At 37.6% G+C, this 12242-nt stretch overlaps 1 protein-coding gene across 2 annotated transcripts; it reads left to right on the top strand.

Moving 5' to 3' along the window:
* The first annotated feature begins 765 nt into the window (after positions 1-765).
* On the top strand, positions 766-9029 carry LOC109245318 (olfactory receptor 1019). 2 transcript variants are annotated; one of them, XM_053899200.1, is made up of 2 exons: positions 766-793; positions 8107-9029. In XM_053899200.1, exons 1-2 carry the CDS (start codon positions 766-768, stop codon positions 9027-9029), a joined length of 951 nt encoding a protein of 316 aa, XP_053755175.1. The 2 variants fall into 2 exon arrangements, with proteins under 2 accessions (XP_053755175.1, XP_019268168.1); XM_019412623.1 differs by lacking the exon at positions 766-793 and having other exon boundaries at positions 8097-9029.
* Positions 9030-12242: the final 3213 nt, after the last annotated feature.

Raw genomic sequence — 12242 nt, 5'->3', positions numbered from 1 at the left:
TCTGATGGCTAATTTGACGAGCCAACTTGACGGAGCTAAGGGATGCCCAAAGCTGATAAAACATTATTTCTGGATGTGTCCGTGGGGGGGTCTTGGGAAGAGATTAGCATGGGAATCAGTAGAGTGAGTAAGGAAGATCACTCTCGCCATTGTGGGTGGGCATCATCTGATCCTTTGAGGGCCTGAACAGAACAAAAAGGCAGAGGAAGAGGGAGTTTGTTCTCTCTGCTTGAGCTGAGACATCCATCTTCTCCTGCTGGAACATCAGCACTCCTGAATCTCAGGCTTTCAAGCTCAGACCAGAACCTTCAGCTTACCCCACACCCCCATACCATTTTCAAGCCTTGGGCCTCAGACTGAATTACACCACTGGCTTTCCTAGTTCTTCAGCTTGCAGACAACAGATCGTGGGACTTCTCAGCCTTCATATCCACATGAGCCTATTCCTACACTAAATCTCCTTTTATCTAGATTTACATATCCATCTCCTATTGGGTCTGCTTCTCTGGGGAACTCTGACCAGCACAGTAGTCTTGGCGATGTTGTTTGCCAAGAGAAAGAATGCATCAGTTATTAGGGGAAAAGTGGAAAGCTAGATGTCTAATGTAGTAAACTATATCACCCCTTAATTGAGAATTATTATTTAATATCAGATGCTTGGAATCAAGAAGGTCTCAATGGAGGTGGTGTTTTTCCTCTGGGGACTTTATGGGAATTTATGGTTGTCACATGAAGGGGATAGAATCTAGTAGGTAAGGGGCAAAAATGCTAAAAGCCTGCAAAGTGCAAAACAGTCCCTAACAACAAAGAACTCTCCATGTCCCAAGGTATTCAAGTTTATTTCAGGTATAAGATACTCAATACATAAATAAATACATGGCGAAAAAAATGCTAAATTATTTATTGTAAATTGCAAATTCTCTTCTTTTTATTTCTCCTCTTTAAATTATGAGTGTAGGTAAATTATTCATGAATGTCATTTCAGAAACATAGAGGGGGCAACATAAGCTACTTGCTATAAAAATATGTCATTGGGGTCTGAGAAAATATATATATCCATTGTTCCAGGGGATACCTACATACTACTCACAAGCCACCAAAAGTTTCATCTAAATAGATCTTATATCATCTGGCAAAACCAAGAATTCTCTTGTTAAGCTTTGGAGGCTCATTTCATTTTAACTAAATCTTTATTAGGACAGTGTTAGATGTAGCCACATTCTACCACACCATACACAAAAACTACTATTTCTACTCCTACTATCATATTATCAATTAAAAAAAAAACAGAGAGAGATAAAATTTAGTAAATTAGTAAAAGGTAAAATTAACCTAATAAGCTCATATAAACAAACAAACCTCCAGTTAGAAAGTTTATATGTAAGATAAGATACTCATTTTTTGATTGCTGAACCAAAGATCTAAGCATAAACCAAGTACAAAATCTTCATAGCAGGGTAATGGAAAGGTGCAGAGGTAGACTTGAACAAGTTATGAAGACATACACGCTATTTGATAATAAGACTTAATGGAATAAATGTGGCAATTCTCCCTAAGTTAATTTATTAATTTAATGTAGTCTCAAAAATATCCTCAGATTTTTCCCTAAGTAAGTTGACTATAAAGTTTATGTAGAAAATTTTTTAAAAATTCTATTATAGTCATGACCACCCTGGAAAAAAAAAACAAAAGAAAACAAGTGGAGGTGGGACTAGATCTGCTGTTGTAAAATATATAAGGGAGTGTATAATTTAAAAAGGAATTATTGAAGAATTAATTGTATAGAATGGTGAAGAAACAAGGGAATAGAACAGAAAAACACAAGTATAGACTCTATGAAATGAAAATTCAATTCACAAAATTGGGAAAAGATAATTTTTAAAATAAATGTTGGGGCACCTGGGTGGCTCTGTCAGTTGAGTGACAGGGTTCTGATTCCAGCTTAGGTCATGATCTCACAACTGTGAGATCTAACCCCACATCAGCCTCCACGCTGATCATGGGGTCTGCTTGGGATTCTCTCTATGTCTCTCTCTCTCTCCCTCTGGCCCTCTTCCCTGCTTGTGCTCTTTCACTTTCAAAATAAATAAATAAACATTTCAAAAATAAAATAAAATAAAATAAAACAAAATGAAATGAAGCAAAAGAAAAGAAAAGAAAAGAAAAGAAAAGAAAAGAAAAGAAAAGAAAAGAAAAGAAAAAAAAAAGAAATGTTATTGAGACAACTGGATATGCCCAAGGATATTGATTGCTGCATTTTTTTTCTTCTAATAGTAAAAGATCAGAACCAATGCAAATATCCTTCAACAGGATACTTTAAATAAGCAATGTTACATCCATATAATGGGTTATTATGCAGTTGGAGAAATGAGAGAATATTTATTTCAAATCAAGGTTTGACTTATCAACAAATCTTATAAAAAATGAACATGTCAATGTTATTAGGAATTAAATTTTAATCATAAAATGAGATTTAAGAATACAGGTACAAATCTGGATAAAACAACAATAACAATAACAACAACAAAAACAACAAAAACAAACCACACACACACACACACACACACACACACACACACACACACACAACATCCACTATCTCCTGACTATAAGAGCTCACTTCAGGTTTAAGGACATATATGGGCTGAAAGTCAAAAAATGGAAAAAGATATTACAAAGGGGTTTTTTTTTAATTCTTTTAAAAATTTTATTCTTGAATCTCTTCTTTTAGGATGAAACTTTATCTCAAGTCAAATAGCATTTCCAAATAAAAAGCAGATTTTTTGAAAATATCAGGTAGGCAGTGAGAATCTTCTAACTGTTCATTTTCTTTTTCTTTATATAAATGGAAAACTGAAACAATTTGTGTGTGAACTCTCATATGCATCTTATGTACTTGTATGCCACCCTTATGCCAGACTGGCTTCATGTCCAGTTTAAAGATGGCCCATCCATATCACATGGAAGCTATCATCCTCCGTGAAAAGACTTTTAGGCATCAACAAACAGACCTAAGTTAGCATCAAAATCATACCCAGTAGGCAGCTTTGGGCTGGAAAAATAGTGCATGCATTTCTGCTTGAATCAGTCACCACACTGGAGCGGCAGAAAAGAAGTCCCTTGTGTTTCCTTCTTTTTATCATTACGATGGAGAAGGAGTGAAATTCCTTAGGGGTGACGTTCATCAGACCTTCCAGTCTCCTGTGACTGCAGAAATCATGTCAGCTCTTTTCCTCTGAGGATAGTATGTGACTCTGAAACTTGATAAAACCTCCTGCACACAGGAGCAAAGGTGGCTGAGCTAGGAGTTCAGGGACCGCTGCCAGCGTGAGTCACCACCTTTGGATTCTTTTCAGAATATTTGCTCATCGTACCCATCAAATGAAGAGGAGACATTATCCCCAACTGGTAGAAAACAAATCAGGGCACAGGTCAGTATGGGGACAGATGGCGAAAGACATGACCATTAGGGATGTGGCATGACCCTGCCCGTGCTCCTCTGAGCATGGTTTTACTTGGCATTGGGGCCATGCCATTTTAAATGTTCAAAAGTAGACATAAACTATGGGTTTGGCTTTTAGATACTTCACAATAAGTACGCACTCAGAAAATACTAGAGTAGAAAAGTCATGTGGAGTTTGGATTCTTCACCCTATTCCTTTCACAGATAAGGAAGCTGCATCTAATGCAACAATTCATCAAGTTTGAACACCTAATTAGCGGAAAAAACAGGATAACAACCAGGATCCCAGACTCTTATTCTAGAATTCTTTTCATTTGAACATGCAAAAGGAGATGATACATAGAAATCTAAAATATATTTGACCTGTATTAGCTTGCATAAGACAATACTTTTGCTGGTCTTTTTTGTTAATAGAGTTTAACTATGGAATATTCTTATTTATTCAATATTCCACCATTTCTTCAAGGGTCAGATCAGTTGAAGTTTAGCTACATGAGACTATGTGAGACTATATATATACCAGTCTCACGTAGGCTATATATATATATATATATATATATATATATATATATAGACTGGTATATATATATATATATATATATATATATATATATACACACTGGTATATATATAGTCTCATGTAGTCTCATGAGAGTATACATATATACTTGTGTGTGTGTGTGTGTGTGTGTGTGTGTGTGTGTGTATAATGGTTTTCTTTGATCTTTACTCTGATTTTGAATTTATAGCCTCATCTGTCTCTGCTTGGTTTAGCACTTAATGGAAGAGCTGTGGAAAAATCACTCCTTCCCTAGAAGTTAAAGCAGTCCATGGTTCATCACCTGTATGGATAAGGATTGGAACTCTTTTTCTGGGAGTTGTGAGCACAAAATTATCTACTGAATTAAATCCTCTTACACAATTAACTTAATTAACACTGACATAATTGCCAAATGCATTAAGCATGTAGCATATGACAGATACTGATCTTAGCACTAGATAGGTGATAGATAGGTAAGTAGGTAGATACGTAGGTAGATGGATGATAGATGATAGATAGATAGATGATATAGACAGATGATAGAGAGAGAGAGAGATAGATGATAGATGATGGATAGATAATAGAATATACATACACTCTAACTGATGTGTTTTTCTTGCAGAAAGTTAGCATTAATAAGATATTAATATAGCATTAATCTCATCAAAAAATGAAAAAGTGAGACTCTAAAAAAGATAAGTAATGTGCTAGAAATTAAAAAAAAAAAAATGCAGGTAGCAAAGCCTGGACTTGTCTGTCCACTATAAGCAAGAACAGGCAGAGCACTTTATGATTGGTGAAACCCCTTCCCATACACTTCTCTTTTAACTGGAACCTTGACTCCGTAAGGGAGCAAAGAATGATTTTCTAATCCCATTCTTCAAGTGAGTGAAACGAATTGGTCTCCACATGCCCAGCTGAAGACCAGCCAGCCCTGCCCTACGTGCTGTGTTCTGAGCGGGCATCCCTCACCCCTGTAACTCCTGGTAACATCCTGCACTTTCAAGCTTGATTTGCGTCTGTTTCCTCTATAAAATTATGAGGTTAGACTGAATGAGTCATCCCAGTATCAATAATAGGAATATTTTCCCTTTTGCCAAAGTAAAAGACTACACTGAGAAATGGGAGCACTCAGAGACCTCTTATATTCTTTTCCTGATGGGTTATTTTCACCTTCCAGTGTGAAGCAGAGGGAAAAAATGAACATGGCAGTGTGTATGAAATTGGCAGTCCTAGACTCAATTGCCAGTTCTGCACCTAACTCACTGTGTGACTGCAGGTCCCTTCTGCCTGTTTTTGCTTCCTCATTAACAGAACCTGAAAAGTGACATACACATCCACAGGTAACGAGAATGAGTATAATTGAGGTAAGGACAAGTATTTTTTAACAGCTTTATTGAGTGATAGCTGGCATACAATGAATTGAATATATTTAAAGCCGAAATTTTAATGTTTTAGTATATGTATATAAGCCATGAAACATCATCATAATCAACATAGTCAACTAATCTGTCACCCCAAAACGTTTCTTTATGCCCCTTGGTAATCCTTCCCTCCTGTCTCTCCCCACGCACACCTGTACCCAGTTAACCATTGATTGGCTGTCATTATCGATTAGCTGGCAGTCTTTAGACTTTTAGAAGTGGAATCATATAAGGTATATTCTTTTATCAAGTATGTTCTCTCACCCTAGTTCTTTTGAGATTCATCCATCATGTTTAATGTATCAATAGTTTGTTTCTTTAATTGTTGAGTAGTATTCTGTTATGAACATACTAAAATGTGCTTATCCTTATTTCTTATTACTTATGGATGGGGCTTTGGGTTGCTCCCACGTGTTTTTTGGTTTTGTTTTGTTTTGTTTTGCAGGGGGAGGATGGCTGGATCATACAATAGATATGTGTATATTTAATTTTGTACTGCCATAGTGTTTTCCAAAGTGGTTGTACTATTTTTTGTTGTTGTTGTTCTATTTTACCTTCCTACTAACAGTAATGAAATTTCCAGTTCCTCTACTTTCTTGTTTACACTTCATATGGTTCATCTTCTTAAATTATAACCATTCTAATAGAGGTGTAGAAATATCTTATTGTGATTTTAATTTGTATATCCTTAATACAAGTGATTTGAGCATGTTCCATGCATTTATTTGCCCACCATGTATCTTGCTTGGTGAAGTGTCTATTCAAGTGTTTGGCCCATTACTTTGGGGTTGTTTTCTCATTAGTGAATTTTAAGTTTCCTTTTATATTATGGGAACAAGTTCGTTTTTAAGTTTATTTATTTATTTTGAGAGAAAGAGAGAGAGCACATGCATGAGTTGCGGGGGGAGTGCAGAGAGAGAGATAGAGAGAAAAAGAGAGAGAGAATCTCAAGCAGGTTCCGGGCTGTCAACATAGAGTCTAACGTGGGGCTCCATCTCAGGAACCATAAGATGCTGACCTGAGCCAAAATCAAGATTTGGGTGCTTAACTGACTGAGCCACCCAGGTGCCTTCTTAGGAAAAAGAAATTCTTTGTGAAAATATATTTTTCAAATAATTTCTCCAAGATTTATCTTTTCATTTTGTTTCCTAATTGGCTTAATGTATGAAACAATGCACACATTCAACGACATATTAAGAATGAATCAAAAAGTAATTTATAAACTATACACTTTTAGGAAAATATATGGTATTGATTATTCATTATTAGACCCCTTCTTTATTGTGACTGATTATATTCTATGCAGAAACTGAAAGGTGAAGGCACTACTTCCGACCACCGTAGGATTTAAGATAACCTGTTCTGAATTTCCATGTTCCAAAGAAAGACATTATACTATTCTGCTCTTGCCTTTCTTAAGCAGTAAACCAACTAAAGGAGATACACTCTGACTTCTCTCTCACATTTAGTAGAGAATCCTACTCATTTCTAAATTACCTCATGTTTTGGCTTGATTTGGTTTGGATTGGTATGGTTTTGCTCACTTCCTTCTCAGAATTCTTCAATGGGCCAGATATAAATCCAACTACATACATACACAGAAAGTTCATACATGCAGCTTTCTGACCACAGAGTTGGATAATGTTTTCTCCATTCCCCCTTAGTGAAGGATCCTTGAATCTTAACTCTGAACTGAGCTATGCAACAACCCGTTCATTAGTCAATAGAATTGTCCAAAGACACAGCTGTGTTTTCATCCTGATTACTCCCATGCCAAATCTCTGGATGCTTCTAAATATTAGGGAGACTAAAGGGCTAATTCTGTGTCTGTGCATGGTATGCAAGACAGGAAAAATAAATGCAGGTGCAAAAATAAAGAGATGTAACTTCATTATATCACATTATATCACATGTTCACAATAAAGTGAAGTGAACCCCAGAGTCAGACAGACCCAGCTCTGCTACTTATTGGCTGCTGACTTTGCTGAAGTTCCTTAATATACAGCCTTATTCTTTTCAGGTATAAGATAGAGATGACAGAGGTACTTACTTCACAGAGCTGTTGTGAGAATGAAATTTTGTAATGTGTGGAAACACTCAACGTTCTGGCATAGAGTTAACACTCAGTAACCCCTGGCTTTTTAAAAAATATTATCCACTGCTTTTTTTTAATATTGCTAACCTTCTGCTCCAAGTATTTTACTCTCTCTCTCTTTCTGTGTGTGTGTGTGTGTGTGTGTGTGTCTGTGTGTCTGTGTGTGTGATATGTTATACTTTGAGATCCCTCAGTTGTTCAGTTTCTTTTTGTGCCTATTTGTAATGAGTGTTAATGTTTATTCATTATCTGTGTCCATATTTGCTTTGTTTTAGGAAGAAGGAAGGGACATTCAAGACTTTTCTTCTTTATTAATTAAGAACGCAGATAACTGAACAGATTAGGTCAAACATTTGGTAGCATGTGATAAATGACCTCGGAACACCAAGGTCTTTGGAGAAGCAGAATTTTCCATCTTCTTTTTTCACTGGGTACCTGGAGAGAGCACATATCCATCAAGTTCATTAAAGTCATTTGGGTTACCCTATGGGTCATAGAACCTGATTACTGGGAAGATTTCTAAAAATCACTTCAAACAGTAAAGCAAATCCAGGCACACATAAAACATAAAAGATGGATAAAGAAAACCACTCAATGGTGACCGAGTTTATCTTTATGGGCATCACTCAAGACCCTCAGCTGCAGACCATCTTTTTTGTGGTCTTCCTCTTGATCTACCTGGTCAATGTTGTGGGGAACATTGGTATGATTATCTTGATCATAACGGACACTCAGCTTCACACCCCCATGTACTTTTTCCTGTGTAACCTCTCTTTCGTTGACCTGGGATACTCTTCAGCCATTGCCCCCAGGATGCTGGCTGACTTCTTAACAAAGCACAAAGTTATCTCCTTCTCCAGCTGTGCCACCCAGTTTGCTTTCTTCGTAGGTTTTGTGGATGCCGAGTGCTATGTCCTGGCCGCCATGGCCTACGACCGTTTCGTGGCCATCTGTCGACCCCTCCACTATAGCACTCTCATGTCCAAGAGAGTTTGTGTGGCTCTCATGCTGGGCTCTTACCTGGCTGGCTTGGTGAGTTTAGTAGCCCACACTTCCCTCACCTTCAGTTTGAGTTACTGTGGTTCCAATATTATCAACCACTTCTTCTGTGAAATCCCACCTCTCTTAGCCCTCTCTTGCTCAGACACTTACATCAGCGAGATCTTGCTCTTTAGTCTGTGTGGCTTCATTGAATTCAGCACCGTCCTCATCATCTTCATCTCTTATGCCTTCATCCTCGTAGCAATCATCAGAATGCACTCAGCTGAAGGCCGCCATAAGGCTTTCTCCACCTGTGGGTCTCACCTCACTGGCGTCACCCTTTTTTATGGCACGGTCATGTTTATGTACCTGAGGCCAACATCCAGCTACTCCCTGGACCAAGACAAGTGGGCCTCTGTGTTCTACACTATTATCATCCCCATGCTGAACCCCTTGATCTACAGTTTACGGAACAAGGACGTGAAAGCTGCTTTCAAAAAACTAACTGGAAGAAAACCTCAGTAGCGACAAAACATGGAAAGTTGTTATTACCACAGGTAAATGGCAGTAGTAAAAGGGTGGCGACAGTAGACAGAAAATGCAAATGCCATTCCAACAGACTCCACTCAAGCTTTCATCCACTCGCTGCATCAATCTTAAATTCTGTAGGGTTATCTGTAACCTTTAACACTCTGATATGAAGGAAATATAAATTAATATTTTTTAAAAGCGTGCTGAGCAAGATGTCTTTGTTTTTTTATTTAAAATTGTTTCACATGTTGCTTGGAAAGGGAGACGAAACTTGAAAGGGGAAATAAAGAGCCAATTGCACCAAAGCGTATTTTTTTCAAGGTCATGAGGAATGACAGGTCCAAATGTTGCAAGCTTCTCTACTCTGAAGACAAGTCAGAGAAAATGTAGTTAAATATATAGGGAATGGGACTGGTATAAGGGATGACTTAACTCAGCCCGGGATCCATCCCTTCATATATTCAGCAAAAACTTGTAAGTGCTAAATGTATGCCAGACTCTGGAGGACACAAATATAAGACAGGCATCTGCCAATGAGGAGTGCATCATACATCCAGTTACTATATTATCTCTCTGAAACTGCCGCCACCAATAACCAAATCAAGAGCTATGCAAAGCCCGAGAATAAGAGCTGTAGACCTAGGCTCTGCTGCTAACAGGGTATGTGAGTTTTGACAAGACCCCTCTCTTCAGTGTCTTCAGTTTGAAGACAATTTCCCCCCTTGTATACTTTCACTAAAACCAGTCCCATGCTTCCAAGGCCAGTAACCCACCTAGAAAACACTGTTTTATGTCACAAATCAATCATCACTTCTGTAGGTTTTTCCTGGACTCACTTTTTCCTCATCTGCAAAATGGTGCCAATTTTGTATCGGGTTGCAGTGAGAATTAAGAAAGATAGTGTTATGGGTGATGGGCATTAGGAGGGCACTTGTTGGGATGAGCACTGGCTGTTAATATGTAAGAGCTGAATCACTAAATTCTTCCCAGAAGTCATTATTACACTATATGTTAACCGACTCAGATTTAAATTTAAAAATATTTCAAAAAACAAACGAACGAACAAAAGGATAGCGTTCCTGTGGCCAGTTGTCCCTCTGGCACAAGGCAGTTTTGTTTTTATCTTGGAGTAAGTATCAGTACGGTTACTTCTCACTCTTAAAAATGCCCTTGTTCAGATATTAAAATATAAGAAAAATCTAAGTAGGGTATTTAAGCACTTTGGGGCTTAATAAATGATAGCTTTCCTCCGTGTTAGTGTGGTACTGTGTACGTAGTCCTTTAATATAAAGGCTTCCTAGGGAGCCTGTGAAACTTTAAGGTAGTCTCATTTTTTGTCCTCAAACGCTGGAATGTAATAAGTAAGTAACACATGCTCATTGAACAAATGAATGACCACGCCCTCCCGGACTAGAGAACTGCCAAAACTGAGCCCCAACTCTGGGTCTCAGGAAACCTACTGAAACTATCTATAAGATCTTGAAATTCACAGGACAACTTTACTGACCCCATATTTTAAGATAATGAAACTGGAGTTATAAACGTTTAAATGGCGTGCCGATGTGCTCCTAGCGTGGAAGTCGTGGCTTTGATTGGAATTTTTTGTTTTTTGTTTTTTTTTTATTCTTAGTCCAGGGTTTTATAAAATGGAGAAGTGTACAGCCCTGTAGAAAGTGACAGGCATAATTAGAACTGGAGAACCGGTATAAAGATCTGGTTTTTGGTTACATGCAGTCTGATGAGTTGGTGAGATTGATTAGTGGGAATTTAGACAAGATCGTGTTATGAGGCATTTGTTGAAAGACTCACATTCGCCTACGACCCCAGTGAGCTGAATCTTCACGAGGTCAGATGGGCCGGAGGAGTCGCTGTATCACAAATAAGCAAGGGAAAGAGGCGAAATAGGAAATGGTGTCAAAGAAATAGTTTAGCTTTCGGATGACACTGAGAGAATGGTATTAAGGAGGAAAAATCAGTTTCACTGTGACTTTCTTCCCTTCCAGTGTTTCCCTTCCAGACCTTTACCAACCAGAACACTAAATTAATGTTTTTCACTTTAAAAGAAAAGATACTCATTAAGAAAGCTGGTAACATGACGTAGGACAACAGGGTTTATTATATCCTCTGCTTTACCATGATGACCTTAAGTCTTCAAACATTACATTATTATCCTTAAAACAAATCAACCAAATCCAAAAAATGCAAATATAATGTCATCACAGTAGAGATTCTGATAGGTTTATTATACATAAATTTGATGATAAAGTTAGAATACATCTATTCCAGAGAGAAAGAGGTAGCTAGCTATAAGACGTGATTGATCGATACTTAAAGATGATCCAATCCCACAACAATCTCTTTTGGTAAATGAAGGAAATGAGGCTCACAGCCATGGAATAGCTTGTTCCTATTAACGTATCTAAATTAAAACTGTGCGATTGTAATTTCATTATTCTCGTTCCAAGTGTAGTCCCTTATAATACACAATAATACCTTAAGCACTGATTAATCAAGTACTGAGAGACTGTAGCTCATGATAACAGTACATTCTCTGATTATTTTGTTTACTCTAGGCTTTAATTTTATTTACATATGAACAAAGTGCTAGTTAGTATTTTTCTTAGCTATGCTGTCATCATGTTACCATCATGCCAAACAAATGTAGGGAGGAAGTAATTCAATGGGACATTTGATGTTGTGAAGGACCAATAATTGGGTTCATCATTATTTGTGTTACTCTTTTTTTTTAATTTTTTAAATGTTTATTTATTTTTGAGAGAGAGCCAGCACAAGCAGGGGAGGGGCAGAGAGAGATGAGACAGAATCAGAAGCAGGATCCAGACTCTGAGCTGTCAGCACAGAGCCCCACACGGGGCTCGAACTCTTGAGCCTTGAGATCATGACCTGAGCCCAAGTCAGGAGCCATCCAGGCGCGCCTATTTGTGTTAATCTTAAAATAAATTGTTGTTTGTTCTAGCAATGAGGTAACCTATTGTACATAGAATTATCAGTTAAATGTCTTTAAGGGTTACATTTTCCTTTTCTGTCAAAAGAAGCAAACATAGGAAAGGAAGAAAGTTGGCTTGAAAAGGTCTGGATGGGAACTAAGATAGGCGTGGGCTGTGTGAACTGTTTACCACCCTTTGTCCACCCAACTCCAAGCTACTGATCAAAACAAACTAATCAGAACACATTGATTAGATCTAA

This window comes from Panthera pardus, unplaced genomic scaffold (genome assembly GCF_024362965.1).
Source record: "Panthera pardus isolate Hobbes unplaced genomic scaffold, ASM2436296v1 HiC_scaffold_12, whole genome shotgun sequence".
NCBI classification, from domain to species: domain Eukaryota; kingdom Metazoa; phylum Chordata; class Mammalia; order Carnivora; family Felidae; genus Panthera; species Panthera pardus.
The sequence above is the reverse complement of the archived record's forward strand: the minus strand, read 5'-3'. Positions and strand labels throughout refer to the sequence as shown.

What these genes read in the sequence shown, in the direction of transcription:
- LOC109245318 (XM_053899200.1), top strand. Translation starts at nt 766, where the DNA reads ATGCTAAAAGCCTGCAAAGTGCAAAACA. An exon ending in AGCCTGCAAAGTGCAAAACA is followed by an intron (nt 794 to 8,106) that starts GTCCCTAACAAC and finishes AGATGGATAAAG; the next exon opens with AAAACCACTCAATGGTGACC.